Below are 25,466 nucleotides of genomic sequence, written 5' to 3'. Positions count from 1 at the left end.
TTAGAAAGCTTCCGTGCTCTGGGAGGAGAGGTATTTTCCATAAAACAGAAGGAAGCAATTGGAATAAGTGTCATAACTTGCCCACAGCCGGTGATGAGAATCGGGAGCATAACGCAGGAGCTCTGGCTGCTCCTTTGGATGCTCCTTTGGATGCTGTGCTGGTGCTAGATTTCCAGTGGTGTCTTTCAGGCTGTAAGCAGACACCCATGAGCTCGGCTGCCATGGGACCCAAGTTTAATAGCTGCTGTGGAGAGCTGTGCACAGAGAGAGCAGCAGTGTGAAGGTCAGTGACTGCTGTAAGGGAAGCACAAGCGGGCACGTGCTGGGAGCTGGGTGCAGCTGCAGGGATGCTCCTGGCCCTTGTGTGCTCCTTGCTGCCTTGTTTTTCGTCTGTCAGTTGCACTCTCACTCTCTTTGCTCAAGGAAATGTCTCGAGGATATTTTTTTCTGCATGTGCCTCTTTGGCTCAGTTCTCCCCACAAGCCAGACAGGCTCATACCCTCCCCCCCCCCCCCCCCCCCCATTTTCCTTGCTGAGCTCTAGATGGCTGTGTTCCCTTTCCTCACTGTTTGGGCAAGTTAAAAATAATTACAGTTAACTGCTTTCTGCAATTAAAGATTGCTGTGCTGTTAAAACTGGAGCGGACACGACTGGGGCGCAAATGAACGTTCTCAGAGAAAGGGTCTGAACACGCAGTGCATGGACTGAAATAGGGCCCTCCTGCTGAAGGGCCCCAGGTGACCTGTGGCTCACTGGTGCAATTACCAGAGTCTTGGCAGCTGGCAAGATCAGCAAATGGGGTTTCTGTCAGAGCTTGTTACCTTAATTTGGTTAATTGTAGAGCAGAGTGCGGTTGAACAGCCAGTTCAAACCAGGTTTCAGCACACTGGGGTGCCAGGCACGGGCAGGGCACTGCCTGCTCCCAGCAGATGTTGGTGGGGCAGAATGGATGCAGGAGGCAGAGGGCTGGGCTGGGCAGGGCACACCTCTGCCTGCAGCCTGTCACGGGCTGGGATGGGTTTGCTCACAAAGCCCTTGCTCTGTGGGAACAGCCGTTGGCTGTGCTTGGCAATCTCACCTGCAAATTTGTACCTGTTGATTTGATCCCAGGTCTGCCTAGAGGCTTGAGTTGTGTGCATTCAGGCTGCAAAGAGCAGGACGTGGTGTCTGTCTGGAGCACGAGTTCATCCCTCTGTTTTGAACAGCAGGATAAGTGTTTGTGTTAGAGGAAGGAGGTAAGAAGGACCAAGCTACAGCACCCACCCCAGTATCCCCAGTCTCCAGCCTTGGCCAAGAGCACTCACCTGTGGGTGGGCCTAAGAATGTGGAGGTGCTTTCTCAGCCTCCAGATGTTCTGCAGCAGACGTGGTATCTTTGCTGGATTTCTCTTTCAAAGATCAGCGTAACAACTGCTTGAACCTCTGACCAGTTTGTGATCGAGCACAAAGGCGGGTGCAGTCAGAGCTCTCCTGCTGTATTTTAAAGCTCACAGAGGGAGGCAGCTGGCATCCCTTGCTGGCAGTCTGTGGTTGGTTTGTTTTGCCCCAAGATGTGGTGCTGGCTGTGTGATCACATTGCCACGAGGCACGAGTCTGTTGCTATCTGGATGGAGCTTTGAAAGGACAGCTCTCAGCTGAGATGTGATCTTCAGAGCAGCTGCTGCTCTGTGATGCTGCATTCAGCCATGCTCTTCTCCCCTCCTGGGCAGCTGTGCCAGTTCAGCCCTTCCCTGGTGGAACTGGGGAGGATGGGGAGACGGTGAAACCTGCAGGTGTGACAGAAGTGAGAATGTGTGAGCTGCGTCAGCAGCATGGCCAGGGCTTTGAGAGGAGACATCCCAAGGGTGGTTTGAAATGCCTAGAGAGCTCTCCTACACCCTCAGCACCTGATTCCAGTAACTAATTAAAATCCCTTTTAATGAAAAGCGTAGCTTATTTCCATAACAAAAGATCTGGAAAGAACTAGATGGTAATTATTCAGGAGGTGCTGAGAATAAACCGAGGAGAGCTGAGGCTGTGGGATGGATGGAGCAGAATGTGACACCATGCACACTCACTTCTCACTCAGCTCCGTTGTGCAGAGCCAGCCCTGGGCATTCATGCTAAATTAAGATGATGTGACTGAACCTGTAAGCCAGGAGTTGAGGTTAAACTTTGCAGCATTGCATTAGTCTGCATTTCCACACAGCCCTCCTGTTTCAGTTCCTTGTTTCATTCAGGCACGGGCAGCTGGGCTCTGGTTTGTAGCCTCCATCAGCTCGTTGGTCACATCCCTGCCTGATCTCTCCGTTTCCCTCTATTCCTCCCTGGTTTTGTACTTGTTTTTGTAAACCTTGTTTTTGTAAACAGCAGAAGGGGGTACTGAGCCCTCGGTAGGACTCAGCAGCAGGGGGAGATGGGGTGAAGAGAGGTGATGGTTGGGATGGAAAGGATGGAGGTGGAGCAAGATATGCAATGCTTCCTTACATGAGGACAGTTCTATGTCACAGCTTCACATGGGTTTGGAGCAGTCCCTAGCAAAACCCCACAGAGAGAAGCACCCCCCAGCAGACTTCCAGCCACTGCTGGGAGCATAGTGCACTGCGTTTAAAGGTCCTTGAAGGCACGCTTGATACTCTGCCTCCACAAACAGAGCTCTTGGTGGCACGGGAGGATGAAACATCACGGTGTGAGGTGGGAAGAAAGTGATGTCAGAGCAAAAAAACCACCCTGTGCTGTTCATACCTCTGTTCTTTCGCCACTTGCACGGCCGGGTACCTTGTGCTCAGAGCAGGAGGGTTAAGCTCCAGGCGCTGCTGACTGCCATGTGATGCTGGCGATTAGCGAAGATCTGTGCCCTAAGAGGAATCACATGGGCTGACAGGGGCTCCCTGCATGCAGCCTGGATGCAGGCATGCTGCTGAGCCCTGCTCGCTCCCTTTCCTTCCTCGCCGAGGGCAGCACTGGCTGAGCCAAAGGGAGCATGACTTCGCCAGGCCGGGCAGGCATGGAGGCTGCACATCAAAAGGCCGGGAACAAAACAGCAAAATAAATAAACCCTCGGCTGCTCTGGGGGAGTTCTGACCAAATATACAATTGAGTCCTCTCTGAGTGGCTTCTTATTTCAAAAGCAGCTCCATAACAGGAACTTTGGGTCCTCGAGCCCTAGAGGAGCTAACTTCTGATATTCATGCCCTAAAAAAGCTGACTTCCCCCAATCAAAGCAATGGCTGCAACCCTCTGCTTTATCAGGTGGAACTGGAGGAAATCCTGGGGTTTTTATCGAACAAAAGCAGCTTTCAGTTGAGAGAACAAAGCGACAATATCTGTTTGCTTAGCATCTTCCAGCAGGAAGGCCCCCAAACTGTTTTCTTCCCAGGGAGATATCTGGGAGATTACCTTGGTGATAGCACGTTGTTGTGTGAGAAAGTCTGACCGCTGTCTAATGGCCTGTTGCTCGACATGGCAGATCTGGGCCTGATTGTTTGGTGCATTACCCCAACTGAATCAAGCAGTGTAAAACTGGAGGAGTCAGCGCAATCTGAATGGGTGCAGATGCTCTCCAGCACAGCCCCAGGGTGCATCAGTGAGGTCGTCAGGTGTCTGCCATCAATCCTTTCTTCTTGCTCTTTGCAGGTGATGTGACGAGCTTGACTCCTGAGCACTCCTTTGAAAACACAAAAGTGGGCGTGGGGAACATCGTGCTGGCCTTGTACAGTGGTCTTTTTGCCTATGGAGGATGGTAAGATGCAGCCCTCTCCCTTTTCTTAGTGTTAAATACTACAGTTTGTTCCACTTGTTCCTAGGCTGTGTTTGCAGGAAGAGTATGATCCAGGACCTTCCAGCTCTTTCTTGTTACCAGGGTGGCGAGGCAGATAGATGCTCTGTGTTTCCCTATAGTAATGTTGATAGCAGTTCTTCACGTGCAATTTCCAGCCACATTTCTGAAGCACAAAGGCAGCAGATGATGAATTGCTTGAGTTTATCTCCTGAGAAGAGAGCAGGAGGGTGGATTCCTCTAGCACAGGCTTGCTGCGTGCTGACAGATGAGCTTAGGTATGGCAAAGCAGGGAGACCCCTGCATCCATCCCTGACAGCACTGAACTCCTGGGCGTCACTGTCCACCCCTTTGAGCACTCAGCAGCTCAAGGAGCCTGCTCATATTGCAGTGAAAACCAACCAGTTGCAGCCATCACGCTGCCCAGAGGGTGACCCTGCAGCCAGCTCTCCTCTCGAATTAAAATACACCACCCAGGGCTTGCACTTGTGGAGGTTTGGAAATAGGCATTGCCCACTGTCAGTTTTATTGCAGGTTTTGGTTTCTGTCCCACCTAAAACCCCCGTGTAGACAGGTAGGGTGAGGGGCTTTATTTACTGTGTGGATTAACCAGAGTTCATCGCTGTTCTTTTCACGTTACAGGAATTACTTGAATTTTGTTACCGAAGAGATGATAAATCCCTACAGGTGGGTGAGGGTCCTGTGCTGAATTCCTTGGGAGGGAAACTTCTTTGTGGCTGTCCTGTGTGTGTTCTGGGTTGTTCATCAGCCCAGAAGCCAAAGTCTCTTTCTAGGGAAATAGGCAGAGCAATGCCATTAGCCTTGGATTGAGAGAAGGGGAATGATAATCCCTGCCTGAGAAGTGCTGTTGCTCACACAGGATTCCTGTGCTGCTGATATTATCTGTGCTGTTGGAGAGTCCTATTTCCTTGGCATGGCACCTCTCTGAATTATAGGCGAGGAAGAGGCACTTACAGCTTTATTGCTTTATTGTGTAAACTCCCACAACAATGTGCAGACATGCATTCGTCACGTGCTCCTCCTGTTCTGTGGAGCAGCAGGATGCTTTCTGCACTGCTCGTGCTGCTCAGGGCAGTGCCAGGGGAGCTGGTGAGATGAGGATGGGCTGCACCAAAGCAGAGCATGGCTGAGAGATTGATTCTGCCTGTAGGGGAAGGTGTAGTCCTCCCATCAGCTTTGGGGTCAGTTGTGTGAGAGCCTGCTGCTGGCTGGGCCCAGTGGAGATTAGTGCCTGCTGGGAGCTAAGATTGACGTGCTCTTTTCTTGACAAACACAGTTAGAGAAAGTTTTTGCAGTTTGGCATGATTTTCTTGTCTTCTGGATGCGGTTGTGCCTTTTGAGTCTCAGCACCTGTGACACTGGACCAATTAGATGGGGAATCAAGCAGGGTTTCCTTTTTCAGCTTCTGCTCGCAAATGAGCTTGGACTGCTGGGAAAGGCAAATCTGTACCAACACAGCCTCATCTCTGCAGCCCCATTCTGCCTGTGGCTGAACTCATTTTCTGAGTTCCATCAGTCCAACCAGCTGCACAGAATTAGAGCTTAAAAACAGCCAACTCAACCCCTGATCTTTCCATCCCCCATAAGTGAGCCACCAGAACACAGATGCATCTGCTTTGTCCGAAGAGGATGATTGTGCTAATGCTACTAGCTTCCAAGAGATGTGAGGTTTTATTTTTACTTGATTGCCTTGGTGGTGACCATGGATCACTGCTTGCCCAGACAGCTGGAGTCTCCCTCTGTAAGAAAAACCCCTTCTGCCATCATCCTTCACTCTGTCAGCTCCAGGCTGTTCCCATTTTCTGCTCTCCTGGAGGTGTGCAGTGTGACTGAGGAACTGTGTGTGCTGGAGAGCCACGGAGGAGCAGAATGGCTCCTGCCAGCTCTAAGTGAGTGCAGGAGGGCTGCAGTGTGAGCCCTCAGCGTTCCCTGTCAGTAGCTGTCTTCTGACCTTGAGCTGTGTTCATATTTATGTTTTCTTCCTAGAAACCTGCCTCTGGCTATCATCATCTCACTACCTGTAGTCACTTTGGTTTATGTGCTGACAAACTTGGCGTACTTCACGACGCTGTCGACGGAGCAGATGCTGACGTCCGAAGCCGTGGCTGTGGTAGGTGCATTTCTGATGTGACTCATCTGGTTTCCAGGGCTGGTTAAATTGAACTTACAATCTCTGCATACATCTCCTGCTTTGTCCCTCAGTGATCGTGGCTGCTTATATTAAAAAAATAAATAAAGCTGTTGTTTGACAGGAAATAAAGAGCAACTGTGACAGGGAAGAGCAGGGAAGAACAGCATGATGCCAGGGGGATTAATCACAGGCAGGAGGGGGGGGTGGTCAGTTAGCACTGCTCTTCATTCATAAATAGCCCAGGTTGCTGCTGCTGGCCCCATGACTTATCATCAGTTACTGGAACGGGATATTTATGGGAAAAGGTCATTCAGACAATACTGAACTGAGCTGTTCTCTCTCTCTCTCTGTGTCTTCCTTGTTACAATTGAGAAAAAGAATACCTCCATTAATTAAAATGCCACGGGGGTCAGAAATCTGATTGCTTCATGAATCAGTGGTGTGGTATGACCTTGCAAAACAGAGTGTGACCAGGATTGTTCGGTGCTTCAGGGGGAATCTCCTGGCCCAGGATGGTCGGTCTGATCCATCAGGTGATAGCTCTGTCCTTTGGGTCAGCACAGAGCTCCTGCTGCAGCCTGCAAGCACGCAGCGTGGCTTGTGGGAAATAACAGCCATGACTTCTCTTGAGCATTTGGGTGTGATGAGCCTTTCTTGTTGACCCCATTTAGGACTTTGGGAATTATCACCTTGGTGTCATGTCCTGGATCATACCTGTCTTCGTGGGCTTATCGTGCTTTGGATCTGTTAATGGATCTCTCTTCACCTCTTCCCGGTATGTTTCTTGCTGAATTTTGTGGGCTTTGTTTACAAGCAGTGCTTGATGCCTCTGGGTTTGGAACCGTTGTCCTCCCCCGAGCAGCTGTGGGTAGACACAAAGGGTCTGGAGGCCACGTGGGGAATGATAGAAACAAAAATCAGGCTTTAAAGCCATATCCAATTAAGAAAGAAAGCCTGCAGTGGTCTTAGTCTTCTGTTCCTCAAGCAAAGCCCTGTTGAAGTTAATTAGAACATAAACAGACACAGGCTTGGAGCTCATTGGCATTGCTTGAGAAAGTGGCTTTAATGAAAACCAGAAACTTACGAAACTTCAGGGCTGAGAATTTCTTCAGATTTAGGAGAAAGGATGGGGCAGGACGTGGGCTGAGGAGACGCCAGGTCTGATGCACGTCCCCCTGGTTACCATAGGAAAGTTACTTCACTGTTCACTTGGGAAGGGAGGTTGTAAATATATCCTTTTGGGCCATCCCTGTGCAAAAGACCAGGGCTGAAGGTTGCTGTGGTATTAACTGCTCTGCATCCCTCAGGCTGTTCTTTGTTGGATCTCGAGAAGGACACCTACCTTCAATTCTCTCTATGATTCACCCAAGGCTTCTCACTCCTGTGCCATCCCTCGTCTTTACGGTAAGGCTCTGTGATGAGGAGTGTCAGCCTAGTACTGAGAAAAGGGTTGGGGATGATGGGATCCCAACAGAGTGGTTGGAGCACTCCAAGCACAGCCATTTCTGCTTGGTGCTGTGAGAGGGAATAGGTCCTTCTCATATCTTGTATTCCACTTCTGTGCCAGGCACTAATTGAAAGTAGCTTAAATAAGTATAAAATAAATCAACCTGATTCTCTTCTTGGAATCAGACAACTCCCATGTTCAGCACTGTGATATGTGATTTTTGCCAACTTTCCCTTTGCTGATGGCTTTATTTTTTCTCCTGGATGCAGTGTGTCATGACCCTGCTCTACGCCTTCTCCAATGACATTTTCTCAGTCATCAACTTCTTCAGCTTCTTCAACTGGCTGTGTGTGGCCCTGGCCATCATTGGCATGATGTGGCTGCGTTACAAGAAGCCAGAGCTGGAAAGGCCCATCAAGGTAAGGGCAGTGCAGGAACTGCCTCCAGGTCCTCCCTGTGTTGGGCTTTTTCATTTAAACGTGGGATGAAGGATGCTCTGGGTGGCAAGAGATGTGGGGTGGCCCAGCTCAAAGCTCTCAGTGACTAACATGCTCCCCAGGCTGAGATTCTCAGTGAAACGCTCTGTACCATCGTGGAATTCACTTAAAATGATTTAATAAAGCAGACAAACCCATGCCTGCAGAGATGAGAACTTTGTTCTATTTGTCCTTGGCCAGCTTGGCAGCACTGCATCCCGGCTGGGAGGAGGCCAAGGCCGTGTCAGCCACAAGCATGTCTGCCTTCCTTATGGGCATGTTTCTCACTCATCCCCCAGAGCACACTCAGGTCTCTGCCAGGCAACAGGGGCTGGAGAGAAACAAACTCACAGACCTATATTGGTGCTTCCCCAGAGTAACTCTTTGTGGGGTTTTCCTTTTATTTTTGAATTTGTTGTTTTGTTTCTTGGCCTTTATTTATCTTTTCAGAGGAAGAAAAAACCAAGCAGACTGCTCAGAGCAGTGTAGCTGAGTAGCAGAAGGTGCTATAGCTTGTGCTGTGTCTGTTGCTGCATTTGATGCTGTCAGTTCAGATGCTTTTTAGGAGTCATTCAAGAATGGTTTTCCTTCTTCCCCTTTGGTCCATGTTTAGGTGAACATCTGCCTACCCATCTTCTTCATCCTGGCTTGCTTGTTTCTCATTGCTGTTTCCTTCTGGATGACACCAAAGGAATGTGGGATTGGCTTTGCCATCATCTTCAGTGGGATTCCTTTTTACATGTTCGGGGTCTGGTGGCAAAACAAGCCCAAGTGGATTCTCCAAGGCATCTGTAAGTATTGCCAGGGCAGAGCAAGGGTGCAGCCTTGGTGTTTGCTCCAGCAATAGCAGTGCCTCTGGTGAGCATGCTGCAGCTAGCAGCACTGGCTCTTGTTTGTGCAGTGAGGGCTTCAATGCCTTGGCTCTGATCGGTGCTTCTAACACCAGCAAGTTTTAGCTTGATGATTACCTTATCTATCAAGCACCTAAAGTGCACCTTGGCTTGTGATAATTGTGAGGTTCGGGCCAAATATCTGCGGTGGAGCGTACCTCAATGAGCACGTTGCTGCCTTCTGGCCCTTGTAAAAGCACAGGGTCAAGGCTTTGCCAGCAGAGAATATGTCTGTAGTGGTGCTGGGAGGGAAAAGTAATAACAGCTCAGCAGTCTGAGCACAGTTGGCCTAAATTTGACTGCTGTCAGATCAGAATTAGTCCCACTTCATCACTCAGCCAGAGCTAACATTTCTGTTCCAGTCCAAGCTCACTCTGACATCCAAATGTGACAGCGGAGCAGGGGGAGGAGAAATCCCTGTGTCCCCTGGGTGCTTTCTCCTATGAGGCTTATTTTTAAGGCATCTTTGGATAAGGTTTTCCAACAACTGACTCTACACCAGGCTGTATTTTAGAGAGCTGGGAAGGCTGTGCTTGGCACTCGCAACCTCTGTCTGAACAACTGCTTCAAGGGAGTCAGTCTGTGTTGCCCACGTCCTAAGGTTGTCCCATCTGTCTCCCAGCCCTCGTGCAGCAGGCTGACCCAGAAAAGCAGATGTGTAGAAAAGCCCAGCCTCACTGTTTTATTATTCTGAGTATTACGCTGAGTTCCTGGAAGAGCCGTTTTTGCTGTGCCTTAGTGGTAAATTCCTATAATCATTATTTTCCCCAACAGCTTTTCTGGATAAGATAGAAAATATCCAGAAATGCACTATAGTGACAATCCTGCTAATGCCTTGTTAGGGATGTGAGCTTTAAACATGAGTATTCGTATGTTGTATATGATTTGGTCACCTCCAACTAATGTGAGTTTAACTTTGCTTGCGTGTGTGTAGAATTGCTGCTGGGTTTTTTTGGCCTGACCACGGCACGCACGCACACAAGGAAGCAGCAGAAAGGTGTGCTTGGATACCAGCCACCATAGCTCATGCTGGGAAAGTAAAGAAGTCTAAAGAAGGTGTGCGTGTACAGCCAAGGTTTTCCAAATTGGAAGGAAGCACGTTGGCCTGTGCCCCTTCCTGCTATTGTGCCTGGCTCTGCTTGGACTGCTTACAGCTCTGGCATCCAAATGCAGTTGCTGTGTCACCTGCTGTTACGTGCTCGAGTCCTAGGCAGGAGTGGAGAGCAGCCCGTGGTTTGTTTGCTTTCAAGTTTTAAGCTGTATTTGGACTAATCCTGCTCAGAGCTGTGGTGGGTTGGCTTAGGGGTGTGCTCTGCTTCTTCTGAGGCAAAGAATTGTGAACTGAGACCAAGGTAAATATGTTGGGCCCTCTGTATGCAATCTCTTTGACCCATACTTTGCTTTCCCCCCCCCCCCCATAGTCTACGCAACGGCCATATGCCAGAAACTGATGGAAGTGGTTCCACAAGAATCCTAGGCGGGAAAAGCAGAGACGTTCAACTCGAGGAAACGCACAATATTGTTTGAAGACGACACAAGGAGAAAACACTTCTGATCCCTCATCAATAAAACCTAAGCACTGGAGCACCCTGTCAGAACTGCTTCATGTCTGACACGGTGCCACCTGCTCTGCCTTGCCTCCTCCAGCCTTCCTGCTGCCACCTGAGAAGTTCTCGGTACGAACGTGGGCCAGGAAGAGGAATTCCTGCTGGCGACTTCTTGTGCACGCAGTCAGCCTCTGTTTGTGTGTGTGTGTGTGTGATTCTGAGGGCTGTGCCTCAGTTGTGTGTGAGCTTACTGCAGGGTTTTGGAAACTGAAATGAGCGATGAGCCTGACCCACCTGCCCTGCCTGGTCAGGGGGTGGTTGAGAAGCGAGGGTTGTCTGAGGGCTTGGGCTGGTGCAAGCTCACACCCAAATCCGTGCTCCTGGTGCTTTGCATTCCGTCCAGGGAATGCCACTGGTGGTGATGGATAGAGGTGAGACAAGGCAGAGCAGAACTAGTGTCAGAGAAATGGGAGTGAGGAGGCCTCGTCTGACTTTGCTGTCTGGCCCGCTGCCGTTGCGTGGCTGTAGCTCTCAGCTCCAGGCCATCTCCTGCTGCTGAGTCAGTTTGCTGGGGTGCCCTTCACAAAAATGCCCACCCTGAGCCCTGTGTAATAGCACTGGGATGGAGCAGGCCCAGGTGTGGAGTTCCTCCCAGTTAGCCCAGGGAACTGCAGAAGGTCGGTTCCTTATCCTGAACACTCCTTGTTTTTGTGTAGATGTCATCCGGCGTGGGGTGAGCCCCCTTTGCCCTGTCCTTGCCTTTGGGGTGATCCATACTTGCCCCTAAGCCAACTACGAAGGCAAAATATGGGTGGGATTCTCCTTGTTTGTTCCCTAGGTTTTGCATGGGAGATAGGACCAGCTGGGTCTGGGGTGTAGAAAGGGGCACATACCCTGATGGCTGGAGCCTTAATCCTGCTTTAATCCTGTCTGCTGTTTTGCTCAAGGAAGCCAGGACTGGAGGCTTCTTGAACAAGTAGCTCACACTGCCTCTTCACTCTAGGTGATAATCCCATTGGAAATCAAACGCATCTTTTCCCCACCAGTAAGCTGCACTTGTCTCTCTTACAATCTTTTTCGTGCTTGTGCTTTAGAAAATGGTTGTTGATTTTTATTTTTTCCTCTACCATACTTTTGTAAACTAAGCTGTTTGGAAGCTGGCATCCTCCAAGAGCAATTGCTATTTTACTGGATTCTCCTCTTAGCATAGAGTCACTCTGGAGAAGAGGCATTATAAGGACACCAATGGTACTACTAGCTTGTGCTTTGTCCTTTTAAGAAAGCATTTGTGTATAGCAGGTGGCAGCTTCTGTCCCAGCGTATGTGGCACTGTCCACAGCTGTGTCCCACATGTCTTTGTGCAGCTCCTTGCTATTGCTTTGCCAGGCACGCATCTTTGCTTTAAGGCAGGAATAGGTGAGACAATCATCACGCTGAAACCTTTGTGGCCATACTGCTTCTTCCATGGCAGTGCAGTGCAGAGATGCTCAGCTGTGCTTCACATGTGTCAACGCAGAGCTCTGCTTGAGCTAACATATGGAGGACTGCAGCTGGTTGGGGGATGTCTGCAGTGCAGAAGTACCCAAAGCTCTGGCCAGTGCGTGGCTGTTCAGGGACCTACGTGCAATGAATTGGAGCATCTCAGAGCCAGTGCCCATGGAGGGATGTTTGCATAGGTAAGGTCATGAATATACATCCTGAATTTAGTTTTCTGTCTTTACGAGAAGTCCTCCTCCAACTGAAGGCTGAGATGTTTTTTGCAGGGTAGCGATGGGAAGTCACTCCTTATGGGCCTGTTTCATGAAGAAGCTATCTCTCTCCTTCCCCTTTGCTCTGGGCAGGCAGTTTTTGGCTGCAGTGGTCTCAGGCCTGATTTCCTGCAGGACCCATGTCGAATTTAGGGACTCTCAGTGCTAATAATATAAACCAGCAGAATTAACTCGTACTAATTCACACCACATTTAACTTGTATCACAAGACCAATCCACAGAGAGCTCAGAAATGGGTCCAAGTCTCTCAGATGTGTGGAGATTGCTTGGTTTGGGCACATCTCCTAATGAGTTTCATCAGTGATGAAGACCATCAATAAAGCATATCCTCTTGGTGACCCTTCCACACTGGTTTTACAGAGGAGATGTCACACTGAGATTTATTTTTTTATTAACCGATGTTAATTAAAACCTTAACTCGCTCGCTTGCTTTTTAAGAATGTTGGTTACTTTCTACCTGCTGCTAAAGCTCTTTCTGTTGTGCTACTAACCCTCTGCATCTGGTATTGACATTGTGTAGTGACCTCGTTTCTGCAGCAATAGAGGTATAGGGAGAAACCGTACCAGGAACCAGCACAAAGTCACACAGCTTTTGTGTCTGACCAGCTCAGATCTCCCAGCTCAGATCTCAGCTCTCCCAAAGCCCCATTTCTTTTATCCCCCGATTCACGAAGGCTGCTCTGTTCCCCTCTGCTAAGCTTGGTGCTGTGGCTGTAATGGAGGCTTTCTCCACTAGAGAGTAGGGAGGTGCTAAGTCTCAGTTTTGAGTCTTTGGAGTCCCAGTATTGTGGGTATTATGGAACAGCATCCCATGGGATTCAGCAGAGGCCACAGCCCATAGCTTTGCTTCAGGTTCCTCTTCCTGAGCGTGAACCCGCTCTGGTAAACACACCATTGTGTTCCAGTGGTCTCCTCTGTGCATAGCTGAGTTCAAAGCAGCTCTGGCTCTTGCACAGACTTTGGGGACCCATTGGGTGGAAGCTGGTGCAGGGCAGCTTTGTTCTGTGTGTGCTGTGCATTTCCCTGAGCCCTCCCCCAGCACCACAGGGAGAGCTGCGTGGTGCTGCCAGCCCTGCAGGGAGGTTTCCTCTGTCTGCTGCTGCCTGTGCTTTCAGCCATGGCCACGGTGCTCTTGGGCTTCAATAACAATCCAAAAGGAAGAAAACAGCTGCATGCTGTCCTTACACCATGTGCTGTCTGGGTGGGACAGCAGCTTGTGCACATCCCCGTTCCCAAAGACATCTAAAGAGAGGGCATGGTGCAGACGGACCCCAGTGGGGTTTTGCCTTCAGAAGCTGCTGAAGCCACACAGCAGCACCTCACCAGAGCCCTGCACTGTGGTCCTGTGTCTGTCCGTGGAGCGGATGGGAGGTGGTCCTGTGACGGCCCCAACCCACCGTGGGGTTCTCCTTTGCTGCTGGCTTTGCCCGTGTGTGGGAAGTTTCTTCCCAGTTCACACAATCCAAACTGGAATTGGCAGTGGGGTGGGGGCTGCAATGCAATGCCCGAGGTCCAGCTGTAGCCCCCAGTGTAGCTCAGCCCTCCCCATGGTGGTTGGCAATGTCCCTTTGGGTTAGGTCACCCCTAAGGAACCGATGTCCAGAGGATTTTCTTTGAGCTCACTGCATGAGAAGGGGCAATGCTTCCTCCAGCTGCTGAGCCTCGATGAGAAAAGGAAAAAAGTATATATATATTTTAAATAATTAATTTTGAAGTGGCCTAAAAGAGACTTTATATCTACACCACAACTGTTCCCATCGGTGATGCCCATCTCAGTGCAGGGCCCTGTGCTGTGGGATCTCCTGTGCAGGGATGGCTTTCACGCATTGAGAGTAATCCCCATGTGCTCAGGGGGCAGAGCAGGGTCCATGTCCCCCCCAGAGCCCTGCAGAGGGGATTGTGGTGGGACACTGACCCGGTGCTGACCCACAGAACAATGGTGAGAGTCACTGCTGGAGAATGAGCTGACTTATCCGAGAATCCTTTCTTCTCAAGTTGGTATTTTTTGTTATGTTTAAGCAGGCAAGAGTTATCTCGACCTCCAGAATGCCAACATCCCATTTACCTTTTTGTTGCATTTGGTTGCTTTACAAAAAAAAAAAAAAATTACTAATTTAAATGTTGCTGTCGATGACATTCTATTTATTTTAAGGGGTAAATATCTTTTAAGTCTTAATACTTGGTCAGTCTTGGATGCTATTTACGGTGTCTGCATTCCTGCTGGCACAGCAGTTCTGTTGGCCAAGTGGGAGCACCATCAAACTGCCTTGTACAACAACATGTCTCCCACGATGTATTTTTTTCTAGTATTTCTTAATTCTTTTATGTCTGTGGTTAACAAACCTGGTCCATGTTCGGGTTGTTTTGTTTTGGGTTGTCTGGTTTGTTTGTTTTTTTTTGTTTTTGTCGTTTGTTTTTTAACAAAGAAAGCTGAATTACAACTCTCCTGTTGCTGATCTTTGCCTCCAACTCTTTGCATTTTGCATAAGGTTCTCTTGTTGATCCCACGTGCACGTCCCCAGCTCTGCTTGGGCCCTATGCAGATGAAGGGGATGGGGAACGGGTGGTGGGAGGCACGTGGAAGGGTGGAGGTGTGAGGAGTGGTGCTGTTGGGTGTTTGGGGGGAGATCTCACCCCTACAGGAGAAGATGGGGCTGAGCTTTGTCATTTGATGCTCTTGCAGATATCAGTGGGGAGAGGTGGGCACAGAACGAAGCTCTGACCCTGCCAGTGCTGCTGCATGCATTGCTGTGGGATTTATGCACTGGATGAGGGTGGTTAGGAATTCCTGAGAGGCAGTTCCTGCTTCAGGAGCAAGCATTGCTGCTGCTGCGGAAAGTAATGCTTGGGGAGAGCAGCAGCAGCACTGCGTGCCGTGCTGGAGCCCTGCAGCCACCTTAGAGCCAACGTCCTGCTTTATATGAGGCAAAGGAGGGAGTTGGAGTAAAGAAATGAGGGCATTTGCAGAGCTGCTTTATGCAACCAGGCGCACGTACTGTGTTAGAGGCGCTCAGTGGAGGTATTAATCCAAGGAAAATGTCTCTAAAAGCCAGCGTGGCCAGGAAGCAGAATAGCAAGTGCCACCAGATTTATAAGAGATCCCTCACAAAGTGACAGCTGTGGCCAAAGAAGGAAAACAGAAGAGAGAATAAATCCTGATAAGACACAGCAAACATTACATTCGCAATGCTGCCACCAGCACGAGAGCAGGACAGGGCTGGAGCCCGCAGGAAGCCGGCTCTGCACAGGACTGTGCAGACAGGGAAGGTGGCAGCAGATAAATGACACGAGTTATTTGCACGGTGTTTGCTACAGCCTTGCTTGGAGAAGTTCCCACCTTGGAGCTTTGCAGGGAGCATGCTCGAGGAACTGCTGCCAGATAGAGCATCGTGCTTGGGAGCAAAGCTCCAGCTCTGGGTTCGGAGACTTGGAAAGCTCCTGCCCCGCTCACCCCAACACAAAGGGAGGAAGGGCTTTCAGCACACAGTGATGTCCATCACACGCTCCGGGGCAGAGGATGTTGGTGAGACCAGAAGTCTGCCCGCACCAGAGTTCAGAAAGAGACGAGAAAAGGGACCGCAGGGAAGCACAGCAGCGCTGGGAAGGCGAAGTGGGGAGGGAAGGGATCGGGGCTGAGCGGTGATGGGAGGGGAAGGCTGGGAATGCAGCCCCGGGGTATGTCAGATATGGAGACCGATGTTTTCCCATTTCTCTCCCCAAAACCCAAGTGGCACAGAGGCACTGGGGGGTCCACCACTGAAGATGGATGAAGCAGAGTAGCAGTGGCTCTGTGAGCTGGAGACAAGCCCGGCACAAAGCAATAACCCAGTCGTTTATTTGAAGGTTTGTGCTCGAGATGAAAGGTACCAAATAAAAGTGTTTGCAGAGGAGAGGAGGCAGCCCGAGGGCGGGGTGTGATGCGCTGGGAGAGGCTTCAAGGGTGCAAATGGGAAGGAAAGAAAGGAACTGCGGCTACAGCCTCTGAGGGAGGTAAATTAACGGAGCAAAATGAGATCCAGGTGTGAGAAAAATTAATAGCAGGAGAACTTTTGCCTTGCAGCAAAGTAAAGAGGAGAACAGTATTGTCTCCTTGAAATTGAAGCAATAGAAGTTCTGCTCAGAAAGCTTTTTTTTTCTTTTCTTTTTGACCAAGAAGGAGCCACAAGGAGCTGCTGCCATGTCCCCTGGTGACACAGGCGTCTCTCAGAAGGTTGGCAGCCCGGGTGCTCCATCCAGCACTGTGCTGTGCTCCTGCTGCTCTGCCCACGCTGTCATCACTCGTCACTTTGTCATCTCTCAGAGCACAGCACAGCACCAGCGGTGCCAGGGACACGCAGGGGGGGTCAGGCTGCACTCGCCAGGGCTCTGACAAGAGCAGATGATTGACTTTTAAGGCTGCTGCTGGAAGAGCTGAAGGTCTTTACCCATGCTCTGTCCGTGCGTGGTGCCAGTGTGACGTGAGCTGTGAGCAGGGCATCAGCAAACACCTCTCCAGTCTGCTGGAAATGAGGTATTGTCTGTAAGAGCATCGTGGCAGATCTCACAGCCTCCAGAGCAGCCAACGGCATCCTCAGGAAAATGAGTAATAAAAATGAAATGCGCAGAGCCTCGCACACGCTGCGTGCCATAAGCAAATGGTGCGGATGTGGCAGGGCGCCCATATAAACTCTGCAAGTGTAACTGCACGGTGGGAACACAAACATGTTCTTCCACTTGGACCGAGTTCTTGGCAGATCCAGGCAGCGAGTGCAGGAGCTCTGGAGCTCACAGAGGTTCCTGCTCAGCTGGAGCAGCAGTGGCCGCTGCGACAAGGAGCTCATCCCTTCCTGCCTGGGGGAGCTCATAAATCAGGTCTGGGCATCGCAGGTATTCGGGGTTGTGGTGCAATGAGGTGTGGGGTGAGGTGCTGCTGCACGTCCTGTCTCAGAGCCAGCAGATCAGTTAACACAAAGGGCAGTGTCTGGAGGGTGTGCAGTACCTGAAGGCCAGGAGGGACAAAAGCTGCTGTCATAAAGGGCATGCAGAGCTGCTGGGCCTGCAAGGACTCGCAGTGGGGCTGCTGCTGGCCACAGCTTTCATTAAATAAAGTCAGCAGACCAACTACACCTGGGTAACAAACCCAGCTGTACATGCAACCCTTCTACACTGAGCTGAGAAAAGCAAGCTGAAGGTATTTGGGGTTGTGACAGCTGCATCAGGGAGCTAAGGGCAGACTGAGGGTGCAAAGCACCGAGGAGCAGCCTGAGATGTGCAGACCCCAAGAGAACACAGCATGGGGACTCCCCACTTCAAGATCAAGGCCTGGGGGGTCCCCCATCCCTGGGGGTGCCCCTGAACCAGGGAGATGTGGCACTGAGGGATGTGGTTCTGGGCACAGCGGGATGGGTTTGGGGATCCTACAGGTCTTTCCAACCTGAATGGTTTTGTGGCTCTAAGAGGTGGCTCCATCCCGTCTCACGCTCGGTGCACGCTGGGCTGCTGGCCCCATGTCCGTCTGTCTGCCTGTAGCTGAGTGGCCTTTCACCATTTGCTGGCATTGTGTCTCCTTAGGAACAAAGCCCAGACGGACAAAGCTGCTTTCACAGAGCTGCTGCCTTTCCGTGGTGCAAAGGCTTGGAGCTCTCACATGCTGCGTTCCCCTGTGCAGACACTGCAAACATCGGTGCTGGCCGAGGGCAGCGGATCACGGGGTGTGAGCAGGAGCTCTGGGCTGACCGGCTGCTAATTGGAGCCTCCGTCCTCAGGTGGGGAGAATAATTGAATGAAGACAAAATGCCAGCTCCTAGATGAGGGCTTGAAATAGCCACGCTAATCCGAACGTACCTCAGAGCCTGTGTGTAATTGGAAATTACCATTGCTGGAAAGATTTGGTTTCTGTAGGAACATCTGGGGATGGAAAAATCCTTCTGCTGCTTGAACCTCCAGTAGCCTGAGAGAAACCAGGTGGATGATACTACCAAAAATCTTGAGAATCATCCTCTATAGGTATTTTTTTCTCACTGCACAGGTCTGGTGCCACCTGGGTCTTTGTGCTTGCAGGAATGGAGCCCTTCACGCCAAAGTTTGCTCAGTGCAGAGCAGCACTGGGGTCACAGAAGTGGGCTCCAGAAGGGGATCTCCTGTAGGAACACAGTTCACAGTGATCAGACACTTCAGCCTGCGTGCCGTGACCTGTTCCCTGCCCAGACAAGGGGGAAAGGCTTCAGCCCAAGAGCGCTGGGAGAGCAGAGCTCTGTCGATTCATGCAGGGGATTAGGTAGGGAAGGATGCTTTCATGTGGTTTTCCTCGCTCTTATTACATGAATTCCAGGCTTTCTGTGGAGTTCACTCCCTCCACTGTGTGCCACCAGCACCTTTCCCAGTGGTAATCTGGGACTGCTTGCTCCAAGCATCAGCACGAGGGCTGATCTGCTGCCTCCATGCCCCAAAATGAAACCACAGGCACAGGGCAGGTTTCTCTCCCTTCCCTCTCTGGGGCAGAGTCAGTCTGGAGGCTGCTTAACTCCAGCCAGGTGCAGTGAACACAGGGCTTGGGAGGAGTTGGGGAATTGAAAATCAAGAGGAAAATTGGCCTGGCATACAAAATGGAGCTTGATCCCACATTAGATCAAGGTGTGAAGGTGCGCTGGGATGTGTCTCCCTGCCAGGTTGCAGTGGAGAAGGCAGAGGAATGATGGTAGGAGATGGCTTTCAGCCAACTCACACTGGGAGCAGAAGGATTTGGGCCACATTCATTCTGCAGCACTTAGAAAGAAGAAGGGTTCTGGGGGCTGTTGCTCAGTGGCCAAACCAAACTGCTGGCACCACTTGGGTTGTTTCCTGGGTGTTCAGACTGATGCTCAGGGTTAGAGGATTTTCCCCTGTGGGTTTGATGGCGCAGCACAGGCAGTGCCCATCTCATTGCCTCTCCCACACTGGTGCAAAGGCTGCTGCCCTGCAGGCACAGCAGAGGAATTGAGGGATCTGTAGGAACGAGGAACCCAGCACCAGCCCACACCTGCAGCTCAGCCCTTTGCAGGCAAACCCATGCCTGGGGAGAACCACCAGCACCTCCAGAGCATCTCCAGGTCCCAGTGCCATGTATTAATCTGCTCTGCACTGATAGAAAGCTGTAATACATGCAGCATCCCACAGCACAGTGCTCCCTGCCCTGCAGATGGGCTGCTGCTCACGCCGACCCCACAACGTGACAGTTTATCTTGTGGGAGAGCACAAATCTGGCCCGAGTGTCAACAGCCACCATAGAAACGCAGCTCTCCACTGTGATCCTGCCCAGATAGTGCTGCAGAGCAAGCGGCAGATAGCAGAGCAAATATTGGTTTTCCAGTGGGACCTGATTCTGCTCTGCTTCATCAGCAAGGACGGATCATCCGCGGTGTGTCAGATTGTTTTTCACGTGGGGTTCTTCACAATAAAGCCGTGCTTTGTTGGAGCATCACAGAAAGAAAAGCCTGATGTTACATATCAGTGAGGTCTGGTTTTTGCCTTCCTGTGTGCCTCTTTTATTCTAGTATGAGAAATGACATCATGGAGGAAACAATGATGGCTATTTCCGAGAGAGAACATGTACAGTAATAGGGAACCCCTAAGGCATACAAGTTGAGACTGCAGCTTGAGGTTAAAATTAAACCTTTTCCTTGAAAAAGGAGATAGACAGATATGGGACCATCACCAATTGCATAGTGTCAGTGAAAGCACTCTGAAATTTGTTCAGAAGTGGATGTGATGTCATCTTTTACAGACAGAATCATACGAACTGCTGGAGTTTGAATCTAGCATCACTGCATCCCCAGAGCATGCAGCCCATCAGCCCCATGCAGTGTGTCACAAAACACAGACCCCATGACAGCAGGCAGCCCAGTGCTTTAAGAGGACGCTTCTATTCATGAGGGAGTGGTGGATAGACCCAGGTTTACCTTTCTAAGCCACTGAGAATGAATAAATATTTTCTTTTCTTTTGCAAAACCACAAGGAATCTTGTCAGGGTCAGCGTTTCCCGAGGGCAAATGTTTAACATGATAAGGGATGTATGGAGCTATCTTTATTGGGGGGCGAACAAAACCAGACTGAACTGGAGTGGGAGAACATACCGAATCCCTCTGCAATGCATTGCTCTGCATGGAAAAGTCATCAGCCCAAGGAGATGGCAGCAGGAGACAACCTGGCCCAGTCATGGTCAGGCTGGGGGCAGGGGCTTTTTGTGAAGACAAAACACAATGATTGAATTAATCAGCAGAATTAATTCAATCAGTTATCAGGACTGAGGTAGGTGAAAATCAAACACTAAAGGTTGAGCCCTGTCCTTTACCTCCTCAGCTGTAAAAAATGCAGAGGTTGGGCACGGCACAAGGGTGAGGGATGACCCCCGTCCTGCCTCTCTGGGGGGGTTCCAACCATCTGCAGCTACCCACCACCCCTTGGGGATGTCTTTGGCAATGTCACACTCTGCAGGCAGTCTCTGCCCTCCCCAGCCTGGCCCTCAGTTTTCTGAAGAGTCCAAATTGAACTCTGCCCCTGCCTGCCATCGCCGGCTGGCTGCCACCCTCGTGGTGCTGGAGTTTCCTGCTCCATGAAGGCAGGATGCTCCTCTCCTCCCAAATATTTGGAGGTTCTGTAGTGAAACACAGCGTGTGATAGGAACCACAGGTTGGCTAGGTGCTAAAGGAGCACTGGTTACTCTTAACAAGAGAACTAGGGAGCTGTCTATGGACAGAAAACAGGGCTGAGAACGTGAGGCAGTAGGTGATCCCCTACATCCATGTGCAGCTTGATGCCCATGGACACAGAGCACCAGCTCCAGGGGCAGAACAAACCTCAGTAGGTGGAACAAATGCACTTGGACACGCTTTCAGGGCAGGCCAAAGTCTTGCACTCAGCTCCCACTGAAACTGCTTCCTTTTCCATCTAATCAGTGACAACTGAAGCACAGGTTGGCACTACCCGAATCAGCGAGAACAGCAGTGACCGAAATACAGATTTCTTGAGTGCTCTGTGCTGCTTTTCTCCTCGCAGCCCCAAGCCCGGCCCTGGGCTGTGTTTCCCAGCGCTGGGAGCCCCACTCCTCCGCAGATGATGCAATGCTGCTGCGGTTCTTGCAGCACGGCGCGGAGCGAGCCGGCCCTTCGCTGCAGAGCTGACACCCGGCGGCACGTAGGAGCCATTGCAAGGCAGATCTTAGTACATTCCACCCTGGGTTGCATCAGACTCAGAATTTGAATAATGGGGAACAAAAATGGGTTGCGTACGTAAGGACCGGATATTTGATGGCAGTTTTGGCTGCTTTGCTCTTATTGAGAGATATGAGCATCGCTGCCTGGAACTCAGTGCTCACCCTGGGCCCTCTGGGGTTTCCCCTCCTCGCTCCTTTCCCACTCATTTCACCAAATTATTTATCCTTCTCTTAAGAAATGCTAGGGGGGAATTCAGAGACGCTGGGGTGTCCCAGATGGGGCTGAGCCCTGCACCCAGGTCTCCCTACCAACCCCAGACCACAGGTGAAGCGAGCCGATGTGCCATGACACAGGCATTCCAGGTGAGTGTTTTGCATCATCTTCGTACGTGAGTGGAGCAGTACCTGGCCACGTTCATCAGTAAAACGGGAATAAAGCAAAACAAGTCCGATAACAGGTGAGGAGAAAGGGGTCCAGCTGTTACCAGCAGCACTCCATCTCTGATATAGTAAACCCTACAGCCCTCCCCAGGGGCGATTAAGCATCTCTAAAGAAGCTTAGGGAGCCTAATGAATGGCTTGCTAGCCTAATTAATAAAGATCCAGGACAGACATAGAGGCAGTCTACGATTTCCTCTTTCTTGTCCCCATTCTGGGAACTGGCACAGCAGCTTGAGCAGACTGATGGGGGCAATGGCACAGAGAGACGTGACAACTGCCAGAGGTCGCCTGCACTGCTGCTGGAGCGTTTTCCCCAGGAGCAGATCCCAGGCTGGGCTGCTAAACGCTGCCAGGCTCAGTGACGCTGCAGACACCCCGCACACTTGAAATATCTGCTCTGATGAAACAGCAAGGAGGCAAAGAGCAGCCCCTGCTGCAACCCGTGCGACGGGATGCTTGACAAAGGACGGGCAAGAGAAAGCAGTGGCACATGTGGAGGAGTTTGGCTGCTCAACGAGGAAGTCTGCAAGTCGACTTGAGTGCGTTGAAACATTAGCTCCAACAAAAGACCCGTCCTCCGACGCTTTCGTGCATACATTTGCACGCACGAGTGCTTATGTTAAATTAGCAAAGCTTTTTTCTGTTTTAAAGGATTTCAAGATGATGGTACTTATCAGCACGGTGGTAATTACAAAGGACATTCTCAGCAAACAATGCGAGGGGGCACTTCTCAGTTGGCAGCTGCCTGGGGTAAATAGCTGAGATAATTTAGCAGTCCCCAGGAGCAGAGCTGTGCACCCCAGGAGTGGGGTCCCTGGGCACTGCCAGGTGACTAGCTCTCTCCTCACACCCGCAGGCAGCTTCAGCTGCTTTACCCAGATCAGTATATAATCCTCCCAGCATACGGCCACCCTTAAAGGCTCCTCTGCTCCATCCATCTTCAAGGCTTGAACCTGTGTGTGTGCACAACGACGTTGTATTCAGTCCCAGACCTCCCTCCAAGCAAGCATGGCGTGATGCTGAAGAGCAAAACAATTGCAGCAAGAATACATCTTAATGCTTCCTGCTCGCTATCTAGCACGCCTCTCGTCCTGCCATTTTCACTGTGAGGGAATTCATTCATTAAAAATGAGCAGAGTGCAGCAAGACTGGGCCAGCTTCACATGGACAGGAATGCAGTGCAGAGGGGCTCTCTTGGACCCAGAAAACAACCTGTTTGATTTTAGGTGCTCGATATGGACACATTGCATTTAGCTCAGAGAGGGGAGAGGCATGCTCATTTGCTCTGGATCAGCAGTGTAGACCTGCTGCTCCTGGTGCTGTATAAATCACCCTCACCCTGAACATGCACGATTGTCGTTATCAATGATTAGAAATGTGAATTTCTATACAAAGCTCCTGCTCTGCCTCGCTTAATTCTTTCTCTGCAGTTTTCTTTCCCAAACCACACAAAACCTAGTGATGGCCCATTGGCATGGTGAGAGAAAAGAGCCTTTTCAGATGTGCTGGGAAACCAGCTTCACGTGTGACAATCTGCTGATGGATTTAGATCGATATCCCTCGGGATCTGCACCTGAATAAAGCCACGCTTTGTACTCCCCTCCAGGGAAGGCTCTGCCTTCCTCTGCTTCCTCTGTTTTCAAGATATGAAAGCACCGATTTCAGAACAGAAAATACAGGAAGCCAATTGAATGCCCGTGAGATATTATCTGTCCCTGAATGGAGCAAAGCACCGTTGCTGACTTCGCAGCAGCTGCCTCCTTGGTTTGCATCCAGCCCCAGGTGCTGGACGCATCTGCGGGGACCGAGGGGCCTCTGCTGGACTGTGAGAGCAGCCAGCACAAAAACAGGCTGAGCAACAGCAGGGGTTTGGAGCAAAGCGAGCCTGGCATGATTTCGTGTTCCCTTGCAGCTCCCTCCTCTTGCTGTACAGGGCCTATATCCAAACGCCTCTGTGCTGGATCCTGCCCTCTCAGCAGCCCCGAGGTTGTCTGCTGCTGGGCTTAGCTTCAATCCTCACCTTTCCATAAGGGCACTGTGGGAATACCAGCTCCTGCTAGCGCTGCAACGCATTTTGGTTGACTTAGTTACTGTGCTGTCAGCATGTCCTCCTGTTTAATCTGTGCCATTAATTCTTGCCTTGCTACTGGCTTCCGAAAGCATTAACAAGGGAAAAATAAATCAAGTGTTAGAGCACAAAGAAGACTTGTGGGAAAAAGCTTTTGAGCTTTTTCTGAGGCTTTCATGCCTGTTATTCTGAACTTTGCTGATACAGCTGGATTTGCCATCCTGTTGAATGAGCATATTTCAGACTATAAAAAGAATAACAAAGTAAAACCACGCGCTCTTTGTATAGGTCAGAGCTGGAGATGTGCTGCCAGCTGTAACAGCGCGGGACACTTCGTAGCAGCAGAATGAAAACTGCAAACGCCCACAAAGTCAAGCTGATGCCATGTCCTTATCAGCACACAGATCAAAACACAGAAACAAAGTGAAAACAAAACCCAGGGCAGAAATGAGAGTGTGCAGACGACTGCATGCAGCAGCATGTGTGTGCCCTGAGCTTGTCCATGTCTGGGAGTACACATCTGTCCTCCAGCTGTGCGAGGATGTTTGTGTGTGAAAGCGTAGGCAGACATCCGTGCAGGTCGTGTGGGAACGTGGAGTGGCCCTGGGTTTGTTCAGGGTGATGGAAACAAGTGGAAAGAGTTCCCCTAAGCCAGTTTTTGTGGCATAATTTCAGGTTGCAATCTTTACTCTCTGCGACTCAGCCGGGGTGTCCATCTGATGCATTCGATACCACTATGTGGTTACCATCGTTGCTACAGCTGGACTTCCACACCACAGTGGTGCAGGCCAGTATTTATCCCTGAGAAGTTCATGCCCTGGTTCATGTGTATGTTGTGCTTTGAGCTTTCAAATAGCAGCACAACGTTTTCTTTGTCCTTTCATCCTCTTTTTCCACATATACCATGAGAAACCAAACTGCATAGTTCAAGAGATCAGAGAGCTCACACTGAGAATGCTCAGCCCCACGCAGTTCCCCACACAGTGGCTAGTTCCAAGTGACCCTGAGCATCTGAAACTGCATTCAGAAATATGAAAAATAATGACTTACCAGTGCAATTTGAGCTCACAGAGCTGAGCATCACTGAGTGATGGAAATACTGTGAGTGACGCAGCACCAAAAAGGGCCGATGCAAATGGAGACAGGGGTGCACAGGAGGCGAAAGGATCCTTGTTTCCCTGTTAACCTCATGCCTGGCGAACACCTCAGGAGGATGTTCTGTGAAGAGGAGGACTTCTTCATGTCGGAGTCCTCCAAAGAAAAGGTCGAAGAAGATCTGGCCCCAAGGGGACCCAGTGACCAAATTCCTGCAGGCATCAGGAAGGGACATTTTTCACATACTGGTTTCTTCTTGAGGTTCAAGACCAAGAAGCAGCAGGGGAACTTCCTAGCCTACGTGTAGCACCAGGGAACTCAGCAGCGTGCCTGTAACTTGTTGGCTGAGAAACTGCCCTGTTCGTTTGACCCGGTCCCTCTGCCGCCTTCTGTTCTCTTCCCGGACATAAACACTTTGCAGGCGGCAGCTTTGGTTATAACCACAATGTTGTCAGAATGACCAGACAAACAAAACCCTGGTCACGATGTACACTGTCCACAGCCTCAAAGTATTTTCCCAGCGCTCCCGTTCTCCATGCTTTGGGGTGATGTTTCCAAGATGTGAGGTTCGTGCGTAGGCAGATTTTGAAAACGTAGGAATTCTCCTGCTGTTTCCAAAGCACGTATTTGATGTTTGGAGCTAACCTGAGCTGCGC

The 25,466-nt window shown here is 50.5% G+C and overlaps 1 protein-coding gene across 2 annotated transcripts in view; it reads left to right on the top strand.

The window, feature by feature from the left end:
• Window positions 1-12,648, top strand: part of SLC7A5 (solute carrier family 7 member 5) — a 29,340-nt gene extending 16,692 nt beyond the window's left edge. For both annotated transcript variants that reach the window (XM_065745390.1, XM_065745391.1), the window contains 8 exons: window positions 3,615-3,720; window positions 4,399-4,443; window positions 5,764-5,887; window positions 6,580-6,683; window positions 7,216-7,312; window positions 7,625-7,774; window positions 8,445-8,622; window positions 10,143-12,648. In XM_065745390.1, coding sequence (XP_065601462.1) covers window positions 3,615-3,720; window positions 4,399-4,443; window positions 5,764-5,887; window positions 6,580-6,683; window positions 7,216-7,312; window positions 7,625-7,774; window positions 8,445-8,622; window positions 10,143-10,198 — 860 coding nt within the window. In that variant the 3' untranslated portion in view covers window positions 10,199-12,648. The remainder of the gene's footprint in view (window positions 1-3,614; window positions 3,721-4,398; window positions 4,444-5,763; window positions 5,888-6,579; window positions 6,684-7,215; window positions 7,313-7,624; window positions 7,775-8,444; window positions 8,623-10,142) is intronic.
• The last annotated feature ends 12,818 nt before the right edge of the window (window positions 12,649-25,466 follow it).

This window comes from Cyrtonyx montezumae, unplaced genomic scaffold, assembly GCF_038088225.1.
Source record: "Cyrtonyx montezumae isolate F1298 unplaced genomic scaffold, pur_monq_1.0 scaffold_35, whole genome shotgun sequence".
Classification (NCBI taxonomy): domain Eukaryota; kingdom Metazoa; phylum Chordata; class Aves; order Galliformes; family Odontophoridae; genus Cyrtonyx; species Cyrtonyx montezumae.
The sequence above is the reverse complement of the archived record's forward strand: the minus strand, read 5'-3'. Positions and strand labels throughout refer to the sequence as shown.